The sequence below is a fragment of the Telmatherina bonti genome (genome assembly GCF_933228915.1).
Source record: "Telmatherina bonti genome assembly, chromosome: 15".
Classification (NCBI taxonomy): domain Eukaryota; kingdom Metazoa; phylum Chordata; class Actinopteri; order Atheriniformes; family Telmatherinidae; genus Telmatherina; species Telmatherina bonti.
The window spans coordinates 8,109,640-8,130,793 of NC_136613.1; the positions used below are offsets into that span (position 1 = coordinate 8,109,640).

At 44.8% G+C, this 21,154-nt stretch overlaps 1 protein-coding gene across 1 annotated transcript in view; it reads left to right on the forward strand.

The window, feature by feature from the left end:
- The window catches only part of lrch1 (leucine-rich repeats and calponin homology (CH) domain containing 1), a gene marked incomplete at its 3' end in the record, with an annotated part of 98,232 nt that overhangs the window by 57,671 nt on the left and 19,407 nt on the right, over positions 1-21,154 (forward strand). The window contains exons 7-14 of the mRNA XM_079253792.1: positions 3,240-3,327; positions 4,409-4,514; positions 10,043-10,158; positions 14,455-14,525; positions 16,512-16,598; positions 17,212-17,289; positions 18,533-18,569; positions 20,990-21,106. Of these exons, the coding sequence (XP_079109918.1) occupies positions 3,240-3,327; positions 4,409-4,514; positions 10,043-10,158; positions 14,455-14,525; positions 16,512-16,598; positions 17,212-17,289; positions 18,533-18,569; positions 20,990-21,106 (700 nt within the window). The remainder of the gene's footprint in view (positions 1-3,239; positions 3,328-4,408; positions 4,515-10,042; positions 10,159-14,454; positions 14,526-16,511; positions 16,599-17,211; positions 17,290-18,532; positions 18,570-20,989; positions 21,107-21,154) is intronic.

Below are 21,154 nucleotides of genomic sequence, written 5' to 3' on the forward strand. Positions count from 1 at the left end.
ATCCAGAACGTTGTTCCTGTTCTGGATGGTAGTATCAAGAACATTGTTCCTGTTCTGGATGGTAGTATCCAGAACGTTGTTCCTGTTCTGGATGGTAGTATCCAGAACATTGTTCCTGTTCTAGATGGTAGTATCCAGCACGTTGTTCCTGTTCTGGATGGTAGTATCAAGAACATTGTTCCTGTTCTTGATGGTAGTATCCAGAACGTTGTTCCTGTTCTAGATGGTAGTATCCAGAACATTGTTCCTGTTCTAGATGGTAGTATCCATAATGTTGTTCCTGTTCTCGATGGTAGTATTCAGAAAGTTTTTCCTGTTCTGGATGGTAGTATCCAGAACTCTGTTCCTGATCTAGATGGTAGTATCCAGAACATTGTTCCTGTTCTAGATGGTAGTATCCAGAACGTTGTTCCTGTTCTAGATGGTAGTATCCATAATGTTGTTCCTGTTCTCGATGGTAGTATTCAGAAAGTTGTTCCTGTTCTGGATGGTAGTATCCAGAACACTGTTCCTGATCTAGATGGTAGTATCCAGAACATTGTTCCTGTTCTGGATGGTAGTAGGATTCACGTCTATATTTGATTTTTGGTGGGGTATATGCATATATAATAAATAATTTAAAAAAAAAAAACTTTCAATACTCTTCCAGTAATGCAATGGAGAAGTTCCAGGAACACAAAATAACTAAATTTTCATTCATTCATTCATTTTCTGAACCGCTTAATCCAATTCCGGGTCGCGGGGAAGCCTATCCCAGCTGACTTTGGGCGACAGGCAGGGTACACCCTGGACAGCTTGCCAGTCCATCGCAGGGCCAGTCACTAAATTTGCTGGTAGTGTTTTTTTGTAAATATACTGGTCTAAAAAAAGTCACTAAATATGGCGCCAAAGCTGCTAAGTTATTAGCCAGCGTTAAAATATTTTCAATATTTTAACACATTAATTTTTCTCTTATTAATAAATAATAATTTTCATGTTGAAGTCCCATAGACCCTAGAAAATATTTCATAAGAGGAACAAAGAGAGGGAGCAAACTGCTGGACAGGAGTCGGACACATCAGACGTAGCAGCCAGGCTGGAAGAAACAAATGCTGAACAAATAAAGGATTTCACAAGTCTTGGAATCACCAGGCGCAACAAAGAGAGGACACGAGGACATGGATCTGGAATGAACCCGTTTTTACATGCAGCGATGTGCTGGGTGTGGAGGCAGAGCTGGGAACGGAGGTGTGCTGATGTGTAAAACATTCCCCTGAAGCTCTCCTGTCTTACAGAAACATACAACATAACAGATAAACTCACTTTGTAGCACCGATTACAACGTCTGCCATCAGAGACGTGATGTTGACATGACGAAGAGAGGAGGGAACCGGCTTTGTCTAACCAAACAGAAAAGAAGTAAAAAAGGAAAAATAAAATTCTGCTTCCCTCAGCTGACTCAGACTCCCAGAGGACGTTAAAGCTCTGAAGTGTCCACCCACAAGTAACCCTTCCAACATGTGGGCAGGTTCTATTCCTGTGGACAAAGTGTCCCCACGCGCCACAGTCCGCCCTTTCTTTCCCTTCTTCCACCTCTCTACATTATCCCTCGCCTTTCTTTTTGTGTTTTTTACCCTTTTGGTTCGAGAAAAAGAAAAAACGGGAGCGTGTCCGTGCACTCTGCTGTCGACAGAAGAAAGCATCAGAATATGCAGCAGCGGCCCAGAAATGGATCCCATGGAGGACAACCTGAGACCGTCCACGTCGAGCAGAGAGGAGACTCACCAGAACAGAACCTGGGCATGCAACTGGCCACACCACTGCTGCTGGTTCCCAGTAAATCCCAACCAGAAACTGGTGACTTACCAAAATGTTTCTGTACTGGTCTTAATGGTTTAGACAAGCCCAATTTTTTCCTTCTTTTTCTTTTTATTGCACCTTGAATAAATGAACAAAATGATGGAATCCATCTGTAGAGCAAAGTTTATTTAGGCTTTGACTTGTTGGAGTCGTCGCCTTCGGCAGGTAGAGCCGCCCAGCGCCATCCTGTTGACCCGTCTCGTGGTTCTGTGGTGGTTTGGGTCGGCCAGACCACCTGCTTGTTCTTTTATTTTGCAAGCAGCTAAACAGGCTGAGTGTAAAGCTGAGCGACTCTCCTCAGCATCCAGACCCACAATGCATCACTTCACCTGACGGCATTTCCTGCCTCTAAATCCCACCTGCTGCAGACGTTTAGATGTCAAGCAGCGAAATAAGAAACTTGTACCTTATGCCTCTCTTCCGTTTTTTTTTATCTCCTCCTTTGGTGTTTGTTCATTCTGGCCATTAGTCTGATGTTTGCTTGTTGCGTTATTTTCTGCTTCCTGTCTGGTTTCGCTTGGTAGAAGCTGGTTGGTGATGTGAAATGTGATGCTGCTTCTTTCGTCTGTTTGGTGCTGCTGTTCTCGTTTTCAGCCCAGAGGAGGCAGCGAACTGATAGATGCTAATTTTAAAACTCCATTAACCTTAAAAGCAAACCAGACGAGAGCAAAGCGTAGGAAAGCTGCACTGCAAAAACTGAAATCTAAGCAAGATTAAAAATCTTATATTGAGTACACATATGCTCATTTTTTTAAAGGAAAGATAATTCTTAGTTTTTATGCCAGAGAATTCCTCTTGTTTTAAGAGTATTTTTACTTGTTTTGGGAAGTCGTGACAAGCCAAATTCTGTCAGATAATTTATCTTATTTTAAGCAACATTTACCTCATTTCTTGTTTTTTAAGGCTGAGTTTTTGCAGTGTGGTTTCACCCTGGAAGAGTCACAGATCCCCCCACTCTGTTAGTTTTATTCTTTCTTTTTTATTCTAAAAGGACCTCAGACAGTGGCCATGAAAGGCTTTTTGTCTTCGCTTCTATTTCTGGAAGCAGTGGGATGGAAATATCTGTCACGTTTACATCGTTCCAGACCCTTCTGTCCGGCTTTTCTGTCACTCTTTGATGAGTTTGAAGTTTAAAAAGACTGAAATAAAAGAGAAAAGACGCTGCAGTCTTCCAGACCTTGACGGCATCAGCCTGACTTTTCCTCCATCAGCTGGTCCAGAAAGGTGGGATCAGTCAGCTGATCCAGACCAGATCCCAGCAGGAAACCAGGATTTCCACAGCGGTGTGTCGGCAGCCTGATGGAGAGAGGGAGGAGCTACACCCCCTTCCTCTCCACACACACACGCCGTCTGCGTATGTGTGTCAGGTGATGTGACCTGTGTGATGGATGTGTCTGCAGTGTGGAGGACATGGAGCAGCAGAAGAAGCACGACAGCGACTCGGGAGTCGGCAGCGACAACGGAGACAAGAGGCTGTCCGCCACCGAGGTACCACAGATGCTTCTCTTTCCGTCTGGATCCATGCAGCCGATTTATTCCCAGCTTTCATCGCTCTTCTTTCTGCTCAGGCGGTTGATCTGCTGTCTTTTCTGGTTAAACGAGGCCTTGCTTTCAGATCTTTTGCACGCAGGATGAGGATTTAACTCGGTCAGAATGTGTGTATAACCAAGTTGTTTTTTTTAGTTTGGTTAAACATCCTTCACCATCAGGATCCCTTTAAACAGACCAGGCAGAGGTTTTCTTTCCTCGTTCTCTGGATCCTGTTCCAACTTCTGCGTCTCATCAGCAAACGTTTGTCTAAGTTGTGTAGTTTAGTCCTGAGTTAGCGGCCGTGTCTGCAGCTACAGACTGATTTATGAATGAAAATTTTGAATTTAAAAAGAAATTTATTCTCACAGAGAAATGAGAGAAAATGTCCACGTTTACCTGAGTTTTAATTCGCTTTAAAACTGATTAAAAATGACCATGTAAACACCTGATCCTGAATGAAAAAGACAATTCCGAATTAAATTTAGTTCCAAAATAAGTAGCAGCTTTTTTCACATTTTAAATCCAAGCTGATTAGTTTCTCTATCATGTAAATATTGATTCTAATCGTTCTGCTGGTTACCTCGTCCTGATGACGCACGTATTCCGCGTTCTGCCTCCCGTCTTCAGTAGTCTGTCTTCTTTCACAGTTGCTGAAAAAAGTGAAGTAGTACACTTGTGTCGAGCTGGTGCTTCAAAATTATAATCAAAATAACAATGAAACTGGTTTTTATTATGTAGTTTTCTGTGTTACAGGAAGTGCAGTTTATTTCCTGTTAACGTCAATACATTATCCGTCCTCTGTCCAATCAGAACCCGTCCCAACCCACTGATGTAAAGCGAAATGAACTAACATGTTTCCACATAAACCTCTGGAGAATAATGTTGTTTGGAGTGATTGACTACCAAATGAAACTAAACATCATGTAACCGTAGCTGATGAGCAGAAAGTGTGAGCATGAAGCCCTTCGTTGTTCCAGGTTTCTTCCACTTTGCAGCTCAGCGGAGCTTTAAATCTTACTGTTGCTGCTTTGCATCGCAGCCGTCGGATGAAGACAGTCTGAGCCTCAACGTGCCGATGAGCAACATCACAGAGGAGGAGGGAATCAGCAAGGACGACTCCAGCGAGCACATCAGCTCCCTGACAGGTACACACACACACACACACACGGACTGTTGTACAAACCAGCTAACAAACACAGAAACATCTGCACACATCTGCTACGGCTGATAAAACATCCTGTTACCTCTGCTGTCCGACAAGCAGAGCTACGCTCCTTCTGGGCACGCTCAGACATCACATGTTTATGAAATGAGCATCAGCCGTGCAGCGTGTGCAACATGTGCAGGGAAAACACTAGGGCTGAGACGATATGCTTTTGTCTCGATTCGATTTAGATTTTTTGGTTGCCGATTCGTTTAAATTGCGATTCTCGCAATTCCTCATTATTGCTAATTTTTGTAAATTAAAACCAAAAAAATTGGATGAAACTTTCTTGATTTCAGTGAGGGAAAACAACGCAGTAGTCAAACCATCATTCTGCTGCTAAAATGCCAAAGAAGACAAGTTAAAAAGATCAATAACAATGGCAAAAATTTTGTAATGAATTATTTATTTAAAAAAAAAAAAAATTAAAATTGTGAAGCAAAAAAATCCCCATTTTTGATTTTTCGATTCGATTTTCCCACCCCGAGAACACACTCTGTTTTAGCGACACCCTGACTGATGAAGTGTTATCCTGCAGAACTTTGAACACGTTAAATCATTTTACACATGCACACATTAAAAACTGCAGAATCGTTCACATTTACCATAAAGACAAGGCTTTAACGTGCATGTGTCGTCTGATTTGCACGGATCAGGTTGTGTGTGGGATTTTAAGACTTGTTTGAAGCATTCAGCGCCTCCACAGTCGCATGAAGGCATGATGTACTGGAGCTCAGGTGGAGAGCAGATTTTTTCAGATTTTTTTCTGCAGTTGTTTCAATGTGAACGACGGCAAACACGTCTCCTAACGGTCGCTCACACGTCTCCTAACCGCCGCTCACACGTCTCCTAACCGCCGCTCACACGTCTCCTAACGGTCGCTCACACGTCTCCTAACCGTCGCTCACACGTCTCCTAACCGCCGCTCACACGTCTCCTAACGGTCGCTCACACGTCTCCTAACCGCCGCTCACACGTCTCCTAACCGCCGCTCACACGTCTCCTAACCGCCGCTCACACGTCTCCTAACCGCCGCTCACACGTCTCCTAACGGTCGCTCACACGTCTCCTAACGGTCGCTCACACGTCTCCTAACGGTCGCTCACACGTCTCCTAACCGCCGCTCACACGTCTCCTAACGGTCGCTCACACGTCTCCTAACCGCCGCTCACACGTCTCCTAACGGTCGCTCACACGTCTCCTAACCGCCGCTCACACGTCTCCTAACCGTCGCTCACACGTCTCCTAACGGTCGCTCACACGTCTCCTAACCGCCGCTCACACGTCTCCTAACGGTCGCTCACACGTCTCCTAACCGCCGCTCACACGTCTCCTAACCGTCGCTCACACGTCTCCTAACGGTCGCTCACACGTCTCCTAACCGCCGCTCACACGTCTCCTAACCGCCGCTCACACGTCTCCTAACCGCCGCTCACACGTCTCCTAACGGTCGCTCACACGTCTCCTAACGGTCGCTCACACGTCTCCTAACGGTCGCTCACACGTCTCCTAACCGCCGCTCACACGTCTCCTAACCGCCGCTCACACGTCTCCTAACCGTCGCTCACACGTCTCCTAACGGTCGCTCACACGTCTCCTAACGGTCGCTCACACGTCTCCTAACCGCCGCTCACACGTCTCCTAACGGTCGCTCACACGTCTCCTAACCGCCGCTCACACGTCTCCTAACCGCCGCTCACACGTCTCCTAACCGTCGCTCACACGTCTCCTAACCGTCGCTCACACGTCTCCTAACGGTCGCTCACACGTCTCCTAACCGCCGCTCACACGTCTCCTAACGGTCGCTCACACGTCTCCTAACCGCCGCTCACACGTCTCCTAACCGCCGCTCACACGTCTCCTAACCGCCGCTCACACGTCTCCTAACGGTCGCTCACACGTCTCCTAACCGCCGCTCACACGTCTCCTAACCGCCGCTCACACGTCTCCTAACGGTCGCTCACACGTCTCCTAACCGCCGCTCACACGTCTCCTAACCGCCGCTCACACGTCTCCTAACGGTCGCTCACACGTCTCCTAACCGCCGCTCACACGTCTCCTAACCGCCGCTCACACGTCTCCTAACCGCCGCTCACACGTCTCCTAACCGCCGCTCACACGTCTCCTAACGGTCGCTCACACGTCTCCTAACCGCCGCTCACACGTCTCCTAACCGCTGCTCACACGTCTCCTAACCGTCGCTCACACGTCTCCTAACGGTCGCTCACACGTCTCCTAACCGCCGCTCACACGTCTCCTAACCGCCGCTCACACGTCTCCTAACGGTCGCTCACACGTCTCCTAACCGCCGCTCACACGTCTCCTAACGGTCGCTCACACGTCTCCTAACCGTCGCTCACACGTCTCCTAACCGCCGCTCACACGTCTCCTAACCGTCGCTCACACGTCTCCTAACGGTCGCTCACACGTCTCCTAACCGCCGCTCACACGTCTCCTAACCGTCGCTCACACGTCTCCTAACCGTCGCTCACACGTCTCCTAACGGTCGCTCACACGTCTCCTAACCGCCGCTCACACGTCTCCTAACGGTCGCTCACACGTCTCCTAACCGCCGCTCACACGTCTCCTAACGGTCGCTCACACGTCTCCTAACCGCCGCTCACACGTCTCCTAACCGTCGCTCACACGTCTCCTAACCGTCGCTCACACGTCTCCTAACCGCCGCTCACACGTCTCCTAACCGCCGCTCACACGTCTCCTAACCGCCGCTCACACGTCTCCTAACCGTCGCTCACACGTCTCCTAACCGCCGCTCACACGTCTCCTAACCGCCGCTCACACGTCTCCTAACCGCCGCTCACACGTCTCCTAACCGCCGCTCACACGTCTCCTAACCGCCGCTCACACGTCTCCTAACGGTCGCTCACACGTCTCCTAACCGCCGCTCACACGTCTCCTAACCGCCGCTCACACGTCTCCTAACCGTCGCTCACACGTCTCCTAACGGTCGCTCACACGTCTCCTAACCGCCGCTCACACGTCTCCTAACCGCCGCTCACACGTCTCCTAACGGTCGCTCACACGTCTCCTAACGGTCGCTCACACGTCTCCTAACGGTCGCTCACACGTCTCCTAACCGCCGCTCACACGTCTCCTAACCGCCGCTCACACGTCTCCTAACGGTCGCTCACACGTCTCCTAACCGCCGCTCACACGTCTCCTAACCGCCGCTCACACGTCTCCTAACCGCCGCTCACACGTCTCCTAACGGTCGCTCACACGTCTCCTAACCGCCGCTCACACGTCTCCTAACCGCCGCTCACACGTCTCCTAACGGTCGCTCACACGTCTCCTAACCGCCGCTCACACGTCTCCTAACGGTCGCTCACACGTCTCCTAACCGTCGCTCACCAGTCAGGGTTTCCACTTCAGCAGCCAGGTGGAATCCGGCTTGTCACCTTCGTCTTTAATCTTAAATGTGTTCTGTAGTGCAAACAGGGTCTGTTAATGTCATGACACCTCACTGTCAAACGCAGCTGTGTCTGTCTCAGACTGATAAGTTTAACTTCTCTGCCAGTTTTTGGCTTTAATTTGTACTGGACCTTACTGGGATGGGACTGGTTGAGTGGGCTCACACGGTCACGTTGGGATGAGCGTTGTCGCCATGTTGGGCTCAGCATCAGCGCTGCACTGATCTGGTATGTTGAGCTCAAATAAAGAACAGCAGCCGCTCCCCAGACACACAGTTTAAATAGACTTCAATCAGCCTTAATGAGGTTAGAGCTGCTGGGGGGGGGGGGGGGGGGGGTGTAGTTGAGACGGGGGAAAGAAAAGAGGATCCTCTCGTTCATTTTTGTACTTTACAGTGTTTCTGCAAACTGCTTGATGTAAAGATTCACTCACAGGGTTTTGTCATTTTTATCTTGTTACATCATAGCATCACACTGTTTTTCCCCTTCTGCTTATTAACCTGTTATTATCTACATTTCTGTTATTATTATTATTATCGATAATAACTCAGAAAATGAGCTGATGAGTTGATCATTCATCCTAAAGATTGTAGATCTGAAACAGATCATTGTTTGTTGCAAAACGGCATCATTACTTTATTTCTGCTCCCGAATTGAGCTTGAAAATGTTTAAAAATGTAACCTGAGAGCTGAATTTTAGAGACAACTGGGATTTATGAAGTAACAGTTTCAGGGTGGATTCACATCACGATGGTCTGCTGCTTTGATCCGAATCAGAATTCATTAGGCGCCTCCGTGTTTCCTGAAACAAAGCGGACTTTCCAAGCAAACAGACTTGACTGATGTGAATGTGTTCTAAATGCGGAACTGAAGAACATCTGAGCAGCGGCGTTATGAGGACGGACTGGAACTGTGCTGGTAACACAGCAGCCTCTGGACCAAGCGGTAACCTCCGGTGGTTCAAAGTGAAGTCTATGCAGAGGTGTATTAACCTGCAGTTCCCCCTTCATCCACTAGGGGCTGCAAAACAGAGCAAATCCCCATAGACTCCCATGTTAAAAAGACCAACTTCACAGCAGAAATAAACATGTTTACAGCATAGTTCAAAAATCCATTTTGGGTTTAATAGGTCAGGTTTACCTTTATGACAACTGTGGGGGGGAGTGAATTTTTTTCTAACTCGCCCGTTTAAAAGTAGCTTAATCTCAAAGTTTGGCAAAGTTAGGGGCGTGTCCTTTTGATTGACAGGTACCCGATCTCTGGCTTCAAGTAAGAAGAACGTAAAACAACCGCGGTTTTTAGCCGGTTAATAACGTGACTTAGCTTTAGCCCGCTTACCTCCGTTAGCTGGGTAGCTCCCATTATCTCCGGGGTTAGCTCGGTTCGCTTTTAGCTACAGAAAGCTCGGAGTTTGCTCGATGTCAATCGTCCGCCATGACTCACAGCTACCCGCTCAGCTCCACCTCTTTGCCCATATTCGTATTTTCCGGGCGAGACAACACACATGACGCTGCCAACATGGCGACGGTAAGAACCGCCCACCGAGCTTTAATTCAGCTCTTCAGAAACCTACGGGTGACGTCACGGAGGCTCCGTCCATCTTTTTATATACAGTCTATGCTCTGGACACATTTCTGGGGATTTCTTGATGGTTGTGAATAAAAATGTCAATATGAAATGTAAATTATTACATATGTTGGACTTGTGGGAGTCATACAATTTATTTAAAAGTGTTTACGTCACTCACCGTGTGCATACACACCGACCACATGGCGATTATTGTAGGGCATCCCTTCCGTGGGTTGTCGTGTCATCCAGGAGGAAAAGCAGAAACAGGACCTAAAACCTCTTACTGATTACATACATGGTGGAGGCGCCATGTTCCTGCATCATCTGCGGGGAGGAACCAAAAGGTGGGACACCGGTGGGTTCGACTCCACTCAGACCTGAAGCAAAAGACGAGCAGACCTCTTTAAGGCTTTTATGTATTCGCTGAAAGACTCAACACATTCACAGATCACATTTTCCTCCATTTCAGCGGATCCAAACTCCGACTCGGTGCGGCTGATCGAGGAGAGCCCTACGGAAGCCCTGAAGGACCAGTTCAGCTACAGAGACTCGGCTCTCAGCTCTCGCTTCATCGACTACATCAAGGCAAGACGCCGCGCTGCGGAGCGTGAAAGTTTGATGCAGTAAATGGTTTGCTTCATGAATAATGCTGCTCTGAGATGGAAGTTAAAGAAAGTGCTGCGTTCACCGCGCTGCTGTTGGTTTTGGTTTAACTGCAGCCTCCGCTGTCACTTTAGGTTACGGTTACAGCAAGTTGCCTTTGCTTTTAGGCTGAGATGTTCTTTTGTCAGCAGAGGATGTAGAGATGTCCACTGCTGGAGGATCTGGGATTCAGGTTGCATGAGCGACAAGCTGAACTCCAGGAATATACTGAATTTATAGCAGAGACGAGGCTGCAGAAGAAGTCTAAAGACTGGAAATGTGTGAATGTGAAGCGCTTCCAGTTGGAAGACGTCACATTGATGCAGCGAACACGCTGAAATGTCCACGTAGAAATCTGAAATCTTTATTCAGGATGATTTGAATCCAGAGTTACAGAAAAAAAAGTTCTTTCTACGTACCCGTCGGTGTTCTGCTACGTACCCATCGGTGTTCTGCTACGTACCCGTCCGTGTTCTGCTACATACGTACCCGTCGGTGTTCTGCTACGTACCCATCAGTGTTTTGCTACGTACCCATCGGTGTTCTGCTACGTACCCATCGGTGTTCTGCTACGTACCCGTCGGTGTTCTGCTACGTACCCGTCGGTGTTCTGCTACGTACCCGTCGGTGTTTTGCTACGTACCCATCGGTGTTTTGCTACATACCCATCGGTGTTCTGCTACGTACCCGTCGGTGTTCTGCTACGTACCCGTCGGTGTTCTGCTACGTACCCGTCGGTGTTCTGCTACGTACCCGTCGGTGTTCTGCTACGTACCCGTCGGTGTTTTGCTACGTACCCATCGGTGTTTTGCTACGTACCCATCAGTGTTTTGCTACGTACCCGTCGGTGTTTTGCTACGTACCCGTCAGTGTTCTGCTACGTACCCGTTAGTGTTCTGCTACGTACCCGTTAGTGTTCTGCTACGTACCCGTTAGTGTTCTGCTACGTACCCGTTAGTGTTCTGCTACGTACCCGTTAGTGTTCTGCTACGTACCCGTTAGTGTTCTGCTACGTACCCGTTAGTGTTCTGCTACGTACCCATCGGTGTTCTGCTACGTACCCGTCCGTGTTCTGCTACGTACCCGTTAGTGTTCTGCTACGTACCCGTCCGTGTTCTGCTACGTACCCGTTAGTGTTCTGCTACGTACCCATCGGTGTTCTGCTACGTACCCATTAGTGTTCTGCTACGTACCCATCGGTGTTCTGCTACGTACCCATTAGTGTTCTGCTACGTACCCGTCGGTGTTCTGCTACGTACCCATTAGTGTTCTGCTACGTACCCATCGGTGTTCTGCTACGTACCCGTTAGTGTTCTGCTACGTACCCATCGGTGTTCTGCTACGTACCCGTTAGTGTTCTGCTACGTACCCGTTAGTGTTCTGCTACGTACCCATCGGTGTTCTGCTACGTACCCGTTAGTGTTCTGCTACGTACCCGTCGGTGTTCTGCTACATACGTACCCTTCAGTGTTCTGCTACGTACCCATCGGTGTTCTGCTACGTACCCGTCAGTGTTCTGCTACGTACCCTTCAGTGTTCTGCTACGTACCCGTCGGTGTTCTGCTACGTACCCATCGGTGTTCTGCTACGTACCCGTCCGTGTTCTGCTACGTACCCGTCCGTGTTCTGCTACGTACCCGTTAGTGTTCTGCTACGTACCCATCGGTGTTCTGCTACGTACCCGTCCGTGTTCTGCTACGTACCCGTTAGTGTTCTGCTACGTACCGGTCCGTGTTCTGCTACGTACCCGTCCGTGTTCTGCTACGTACCCGTCCGTGTTCTGCTACGTACCCGTCCGTGTTCTGCTACGTACCCGTCCGTGTTCTGCTACATACGTACCCGTCGGTGTTCTGCTGCGTACCCGTCGGTGTTCTGCTACGTACCCGTCGGTGTTCTGCTACGTACCCGTCGGTGTTCTGCTACGTACCCGTCGGTGTTCTGCTACGTACCCGTCGGTGTTCTGCTACATACGTACCCGTCGGTGTTCTGCTGCGTACCCGTCGGTGTTCTGCTACGTACCCATCGGTGTTCTGCTACGTACCCGTCGGTGTTCTGCTACGTACCCGTCGGTGTTCTGCTACGTACCCGTCAGTGTTCTGCTACATACGTACCCGTCGGTGTTCTGCTACGTACCCGTCGGTGTTCTGCTGCGTACCCGTCGGTGTTCTGCTACGTACCCGTCGGTGTTCTGCTACGTACCCGTCGGTGTTCTGCTACGTACCCGTCAGTGTTCTGCTACTTACCCGTCAGTGTTCTGCTACGTACCCATCGGTGTTCTGCTACGTACCCATCGGTGTTCTGCTACGTACCCTTCAGTATTCTGCTACGTACCCGTCAGTGTTCTGCTACTTACCCGTCAGTGTTCTGCTACGTACCCATCGGTGTTCTGCTACGTACCCATCGGTGTTCTGCTACGTACCCTTCAGTATTCTGCTACGTACCCGTCGGTGTTCTGCTACGTACCCGTCAGTGTTCTGCTACGTACCCATCGGTGTTCTGCTACGTACCCGTCGGTGTTCTGCTACGTACCCGTCGGTGTTCTGCTACGTACCCGTCAGTGTTCTGCTACGTACCCATCGGTGTTCTGCTACGTACCCATCGGTGTTCTGCTACGTACCCGTTAGTGTTCTGCTGCGTACCCGTTGGTGTTCTGCTACATACGTGCTGCCAGAGCACTTGGTACCAGAGGTCACCAATAGGGCCAGTACACAGAACCTAGAATAGTGCAAAACCAATCTGTTGTTTTTCCGATCTGGTGCCTAAACAGTATTGTGGTAGTTACTTAAAAAAGTCACTAGTTTCTAGTTACTTCATTGATTACACCAAAAAATAACTATATTGCGGCTAAAAGTAACTAAGTTACTTTTTTAAAAGAATGATCTTTAAAGTTTTCTCATTAATATTTGGACAACTTAAGTTTTGTAGGAAACCTGATATTAACTCAAACATGAATTAATTTTAATCATTTATTCATGAAGTCAAGCCAGGAGATGATTTGAATCAACCAAGATAAAAAGTAAAAGAACTGCTGGTCAACAATGTGATTTCTGGGTTATGAAAAGCATAATGTTAAACAATAAACAGATAGACAGATAGATTGCTATATTTTTTTCTTCATAGTCTTTCTTATACTTTTATTGATATTTCCTTATTTATCTGAGATTATTGTACCTCTGTGTGCATGGGTACGGGCATGCCGGTTCAGACAGCATCAGTAACCAAGGAAACAGGGAAGTGAGCATTAGTTCCTGAGTAAAAAAAAAAAAAAAAGGCCTTTTATGTTTTCCATTTTATATCCAGGGGTTTTTGTCTTGTTGCTGGCAGCTGTTTTCAGCAGTTTTGTGTTTATTTACACACTTTTAGTTGCTAATAATTCCCTGACAGATGGAAACATCCTCTGTGTGTCACATGTCACATGCTCTCTTCCCATGATGGCTGATATTTTTGTCCTTGAAGCCCAGATGGACAAACTGTCCCTCATGAATCCAAAGCAAAGAGCAGCTTTTTATATTACCAATAGACTGTCCTGTTGTTGTTACGTCACAGCGAGTCTGTGTGTGGAGGCTCAGCTGTGACCAAATAAGGGCTAAACACACAACAAAGAGCTGCAGAGCAGGATGGATAGGAGTACAGTCTCACTTTTAATTTAATACATGAGTCCTGTTTCCATCGTTCAGCCTGTTGGCATCAGTGAAGCTCAGAGAAAATCTACAAGTTTGAGTTAATTAAAAAAAGAAAAAAAAACAGATGTGTATTTTTCAATTAAAAGGCCAAATGTGTGTTTATAGGTTCACTTTCTGCACACATGCATGTCATACATGCATCAGTGTGTTTTGGAAATGTGGTAAACTCTACTGTTGAAGTTACATAAGCAGGTTTAGTCATATGTAATGAGGACTTACCAGACTAGTCATTAAATAATGACACAAAATGCGGTTAACTCTACTGTTTAAGTTATATAAACACGTTTAGTAATCTCTGCTGCTGTTTATGGAGACAGATTTCTGTGAATGTAATGAGATTACTAGTCTTTAAATAATGACACAAAATGTACTTTTCATTCATCTCTAAGAAGCAAGTGAAGGATGGAAGGATGAGATAAAGGAAAGGAAAACTTTGCCACGGAGTCTTTAAAGACAAAGGAGATGCTGGTAATGTCTCTGGATTCGGACCAATGGCTGGTGGAGGCTGTGGGTCCCGTGACGTCTGCAGCTGGTTCTGATGCGTGTTTGTTTTCAGGGCCGGACGGCAGCAGACTTCGGCGAGCCTCTCAGGATAGAAGAAGATTCTCACTGGCAGACTGAACAAACGTAAGCTCGTCCTTTCTTTGCCTGTAGAACGTTCATTTCTTTTTCCAGCCAGAAAGAAACATTTCGCTTCTCATCTCAGCAGGTTAGAAGGTTTCAGGAGCTCCTCATCATTTAACTTACTCATTTCCTTCACAAAAAACAACTTCCATTTAAATGAATGCCTTTACATTGTTCTTTTCATCTAAGAGCAGGGTATCCGTGCATCCTTAAAAAGTCTGATAAAGTCTTAAGAGATTTTTCAAAATTAAGGCCTTAAATATCATTAAAAATGACAAGCAATCCTTAAATCCAGAGTCCCAAGGCCTCAAAAAATACCACACATCAAGTATAAAGAATTTATATATTTTATTTATCTCTAAAGGACTTTTTGATTACTGTTTTGTATTTTTGTATAACATTGAAATCTGCGGAACCACTCGCACATTAGCGGTTTCTACTTCATTAGTGCGTGAATCATGGGGAAGTGCAAATTTAATGTTCACTGGCTGGATCCTAAATTTATTAAATGGTTAGCAATGGTTCCAGGCAACAGCTAAGACTACGAGGCCCGCTGTACGCTGTGCAAGAAGATTTTTAAACTCTGCTCAATGGGAGTTAAAGCTGTGGAGTTGCATTTGCACACTGAGAAGCACAAAGCTGCTGCCAAAACCCACCAACAGATGCCCGCCATTTCTCATAAGTGCTTGGATTATTTGTAAGGTGGTTCCACGCTTTACATTTTGTGAATGTAAGGTCTTAAATTTAATCTAAGCGGCATTAAAAAAAAAAAAAGGTCTTAAAAAGTCTTAAATCTGGCTTCATTAATTGTGCAGATACCCTGTAAGAGAGATAAAATTGTTATTTTGGGAAATATTTTGAGAGCTACACAAATAAAAGATGAGCTTTTAAGCCATTTAAAGAAGAAAAATAACATTCTTTTAATAGTGAAGTCAAATCCAGCCTTGGCTTCAGAGGCTTTTAGTTGAAAAGTGATTCAGTTTGCAGCTGTTGCAGGGTTTCTGCTCTCTTCTGGTTGGAGAAGCAGCAAACTGCAAACGTCAAGGCTCCTGGAAACTCTGCATCAAAAAACAAGTTTCATTTTCTGAAGCAGTCATTCCTGTATGACTTATTAGATCATTTACTTAAAGTTTATTGATAAATATGAAATTATTTGGCTATTTCCTACAGAGATTTTAACACTTCAATGCAACACACAACAGTGGTTTATATGGAAAAACTCATTGTGTTATCTGCTTGTTAAAGGGTTTTCTTTCTGCTGAGAAAACCTCAAAATAGTTTTTATACATCTAATGCTCAAACAGAATAAAACATTTAAATGGCCTTTAAAATATACAAGAAACATGGAGCTGTTATGATGATGATGATAGTAGCGGGGGCATTTGGAAAGGAGCCGAAGTGGAACGAGGAGGTGAAAAATCTGCAGTGTGAAAGGAGCCTTTTCCAGGCAGGTGGCTTGTTCTGGAGGACTGCTAAACAGTGGATACACTGCAGTATTTCATGCAGTTTTACTGCCTTTACGTACCGGGAACTGATACAAATACACAACATGACACTGCAAATAATTCAGATGTAAAATATCAACGTTTTTGTCTTTTTTGCAAAATTGTGAATAAATGACGTGGATTCTAAAACGGACTCACAAAGCTGCAAAAACACAGATGGACTCCACGTCAAGCAGCGATGATATGTTGCTGATGAAACACAGAGCCTGGGTTCATCCTGTTCTAGGAAAGAGAGAAGGACTGGTTTAGTCCAGGAGCTGAAGCTGGAACTACGATGTGCTTCAGCAGCTAGCTGCTAGCTCGCAGAAGCCGAGAAACATAGAGAAACAATCAGTTTGAACAAATTAATCTTGTTGCTGATGTGAACATCAACTTTGATTCAATAGAAAAATGTGTGTGGATTGTTTGGATGAAATATTGGCAGGTGAAGGCCTTTAGTCTCTGTGTGCCGTGTTACAATGTGCGTCTTGTCCACGGTGTTTAGGTCGAAGGATTCGGTGAGCAGAGAGCTCCACATCGACATGATAAACCAGCTGAAAGAGGCGGTGGAGCTGCTGCAGGACCCCAGCAGGCGAGTAGCACAGCACAACCCTGCCGGGAATCAGTGGGAATCCAGTTTCTACATGTCTGGCTGCGTGGATGCGGCTCCGGTCCAGCTCCGGCTAAACTCCGGTCCGGCTCCGGTCCGGCTCCAGTCCTGCTCCGTTCCGGCTCCGGTCCCCGGTGGCCACAATCCTGGAGGTTTTCCATGTCTTCCTTCTCCAACACACCTGACTCAAACTGATCCGTCACTGTGCTGAACTGCATTGGCTGTTGGATCCAAGTAATGAAGCCAGGTGTGTTGGAGCAGGGATACATAGAAAACCTTCAGGACAGCGGAGACTTCTGCAATGTCCAAAACAAACTATTTGCTTTGTTTAAGCTCGTTGACTTGTTTTGTTTGCAGGATTCCTGCGTTCTTATCTGGACACTGATGTTTGGAAAATGAAGCTCGTATGAATGTAGATTTTTTTTTACATAACAAAAGGAGCCAAAACATCTGATTTAGTTCCTGTTTTTAAAACGAGTTCAAGCGAAGTTTGACTAAACGTGTGACGAGTTTAACAAGATGTAAAAGTCTGGAAGCACTTACCAGATGTGTAAACACATGTGATGTTGTCTCATGTCACTTGTTACTGCCTCAGGGTGAAGACGGAGCAGGACGATGTGTCTGGAGTCCAGCTCTACCCGGTGGAGATGGTCACTGTGGAAGAGTCGTTCAAGTAAGAGTCTTCATATCTGTGTGGAGTTTAGGTGAAAAACAGTTTAGGACCGACAACAGAACGACCCGGGTTTAAAACCCACCCCTCCCATTTCCCACATCTGGACAGGAAATACTCAGCCTCCCTCAGATGACTTCCAAAAACACTTTGAGAGACGTTGCTCTCGTTGGACGGAAGCATAAATCATATGTCGTTAAAAACAAAAAATGTTCTCCTCAGTAACTAGTTTTACTGGAATAGATTAGTCTCCTTCATGCTGTGTCTGCTGCTTTCAGAAAATGGTTGGATGTGGTCGGAGAACTGCAACCTTGAGGTGCATCACAACACAAAAACGGCTTTTTATACGGTTTCATACTTGCATTTTATTTTATTTCTCTTATTAGTATGTTTTATTTTTTATATATTTTATTTATTTTATATATTTATTTTATATATATATTTTTATATTTTTTTATTTTTTATCATACTTGTGATCATTTTATCTTTATTTTCTGTTTTGTGAAGCACTTCGGTCAGCAGGGACTGTTTTAAATATGCTCTATAAATACATTTGAATTGCAGTATTTGCTGCAAAAAAAGTGAGCATATGTGGAATATAGAAGCTGAAACTGGAGATTCATGAGACATGGTTGGACAGGATTGTTTCCTTTAGGCATTCTGTATATTTTATTGTATTAATTTAATGACATAATTAAGTTAATCATAGACTTTTCTAGAAGAACCAGCAGTATACTGATGAGCAGGGATTTTAGTCGACATCTACAGACACGGCTTGAATAAGTATCTTTGTGAAGCGCGGGTCGGTTTGGATTTGAGTTTTTGATGAATTCTTATGAATAAACTTCAGATGCTTTTTTAGGAAATAAAACTAACAGCTATTTTTTCTGCAACTTGTCACGAAAGCAGCAGCAGAATCAGGCTTTTCATGCTGTAACCAATCACAGAAGGCTGCTGTGAAGTCCTGGAGGGACTGATTAACATCTTCCATCAAATTCAACTTTATTTTTATGGTTTTATGTGAACACCAGTATGTTCAACAATTTGCATCAGAAAAAAATTATTTCTGTAAAGTTTTACACGTAGAAAAGTAGTGAACTTTTTAAAGGATTTTTAAAGAAAAAGTTGCTCATTTCGGGGGTCATGCTTTAGATTGAAAGATGTTTCTGACAAACGTGACTGTCGCGCTTCATGGTTCACGTCTCTCTTCTTCCATCCTCCTCTTCATCGTCCTCATCTTCCTCAGTGGACAGGACAGCGATGACGGCGCCTCAACACCAAAGGTACAGTATGCTGTAAGATGTAAGAAATTATCAATATATGCAAATATTGTGATATTTTGTGTGACGATGTATCAGTTGTATGGATTTATTTATGAACAATTTACTGTAAATGCAAACATTAATTATCTTGGTTCACGTTTACGTTGCATTTAAACTTTCTTTTTGTCAACGCTCCTCAGTGCTTTTATTTTTTTACATATATATTTGTAAATGTTAAAAGATTAATAGAAAGGTTTTGTCATTTTCACCAAGGATGCTTTCTCTTTTTTTATGACACAAAAAAAATGATATATTTTCTATAACAATTTGAGATCTTTACTGATGAGGCAGGTTTAAATTTCTTCATTCATCTTGTACATAAAGATTAAATGTTCTGATTTATTCTGGAGTTGATGCCGATGCCTCTGTTCTTAGTGAGAAAGTTGATGTCAGGCATTTAACGGCTTACATTGTTTATTATTTCTGGTCAGGAAAAACTGCAGCATATCTTCTTGCTTATAGTATCGAAATATTTTGCAGTATATTGTATCGTTTCCCCAGTATTGTGATACATAGAATTGTCAGATTCTTGCCAATACACACTTCCAGTATGCTGAACGTTTGTGACTTAGCCTGCTGGGAAACAGCGGTCAGTCATCAGCATAGCAGCGTGAACATTTCACTGTCGCAGATTACGCTTTTTATCCAGGACTTCTACTTGTTTAACATACAAGTAAACGTGCGTTAAAATGACAATATTTACAGAATAGATCTCCTCTTTTTGTTGACATCTCTTCAGTTATTGCACATGATGGGAAGATTGCACATGAAGATTTTCAATATTTTCTAAATAAATTAACTAATAAAATAACTATAATCATAATTAGATAGTTTTTTGAACATGTAGGTTCCACTCTGTCTATATTTGATGTGTTATTAAATTACAAGTTTAATTAATGACAAATGACCTTTTTTACTGGTAGGCAAACATTTAAGAAGGGTCTTTGTTATTTCTCTGATTTGGCGACATCAGTTCTAACACATCACTCCATGGTTGATGTGACTCGAAAAGCTAAGAAATATTTTCCCTGCTGTCTTCGCAAAATTCCGATGAAATAAATATTTTAAATTCAGTTCAACTTTATTTCACAACAATGTTGTCACAGGGCACTTTACATTCACATCATTTCAAGCCAATTCATACATATCCTATAAGATGTAGAAACCAACTGATTGCATTGAGTCATGACTTGGATCCAATCCCCCATCCTGAGCTGCACGCGGCGACAGTGGGAAGGAAAAAACTCCCCTTTAACAGGAAGAAAACCTCCGACAGAACCCGGCTCAGGGAGGGCAGCCATCTTCCTCCACTAGTTGGGGTGGAGACGAAAGGAAAGACAGAACAACATGTACAACTGCACTTATTCAGGAAGACCTGCAGAAAAAAGGAGAAATAAGTTAGAGACGGCAATATTGTCATATATTTATACATTAATACATTGGAGAAATAGTGAGGTACTTCTCAGTGCATCAGGTAATTAATATTCATCTGTCATAAACAGCAGGTAAGATGAGGTTGGGAACACCTCAGTGGACGATGTTTTTGGCTGACAAGAAGTCGATATGATGACCAGCTAATGAACTACTCCCATCGTGTTTACTTTGTTTGATAAAATGCATATTTTGCTGAAAATATCCGAGGCACGTTGCTGTAACCAGGCTGGAGCTTCAGGTGCAGTGGCTGCTGTAATCTGCTGAAAGGAAAAGCATCACACACACACACATGCGCAGGCATGCTGTGTGAGGCCACTGATAGAAATACTTTAGATTTGGGAGGTGAGGTAAAGAGTATAGATATTATCTCAGTTTAAACTTTCCCATCAGACCAAACAAACTTACACATCATGTTGTTTAGTAGTTAGAGAATAAATAAAGTTACAGTTGAATTCATTGTGACTCAGAGCTCATTATCACACAGAGAAATAACAAATCTTCAGGTTTTTATAGTTTCTACTGATTGAGATGAACTGTGTATTCTGTTGTGATAAAAGTGGACTTAAATTGAACTTTTTATAAATGTTAATATGTCAGTAAGAAATAAAACCTCAGATCTCTGGTAGCTCTGTACTTGTATATGTAAAATATACCTGTATGATATGTATAGTTATTATATCACGAAAATAATTATTCTCTTAATTTTCCCGTAAAGCCTCCAGCTGTTCTGTAGTGATTCTGATTCCATTGTTTCCAGTGTTGCCCAGTCTGCAGAAGCAGCCCCCCTCCTTTCATAGCTTCTTTCTTCTTCTGAGAGCTGCAGTGTTGTGTCAGCGTTACGTGGCGCGGAGGCATTTTCTCTGTGACCTCAGAGACGCGAAGTAAAGCCTGTAATTATGTGAGGAATGGAAAACGCTTGTAGCCTGAATGTTTGATGCGTTCTGTAGCAGCACATGGAGGAGAGAGGCTATGAGTTCCAGAAGAAGAGACAGATGATTCTAGAGAAGGCCAGGGTTGAGGCCCAGCTTGCATGCCGGGAGTATGAGTGGCGTATGTCAGTCCAGGTAAAAGCAGCAGACCTCTGGATGCAGGCTCTGCCTCATCAGAGGTGG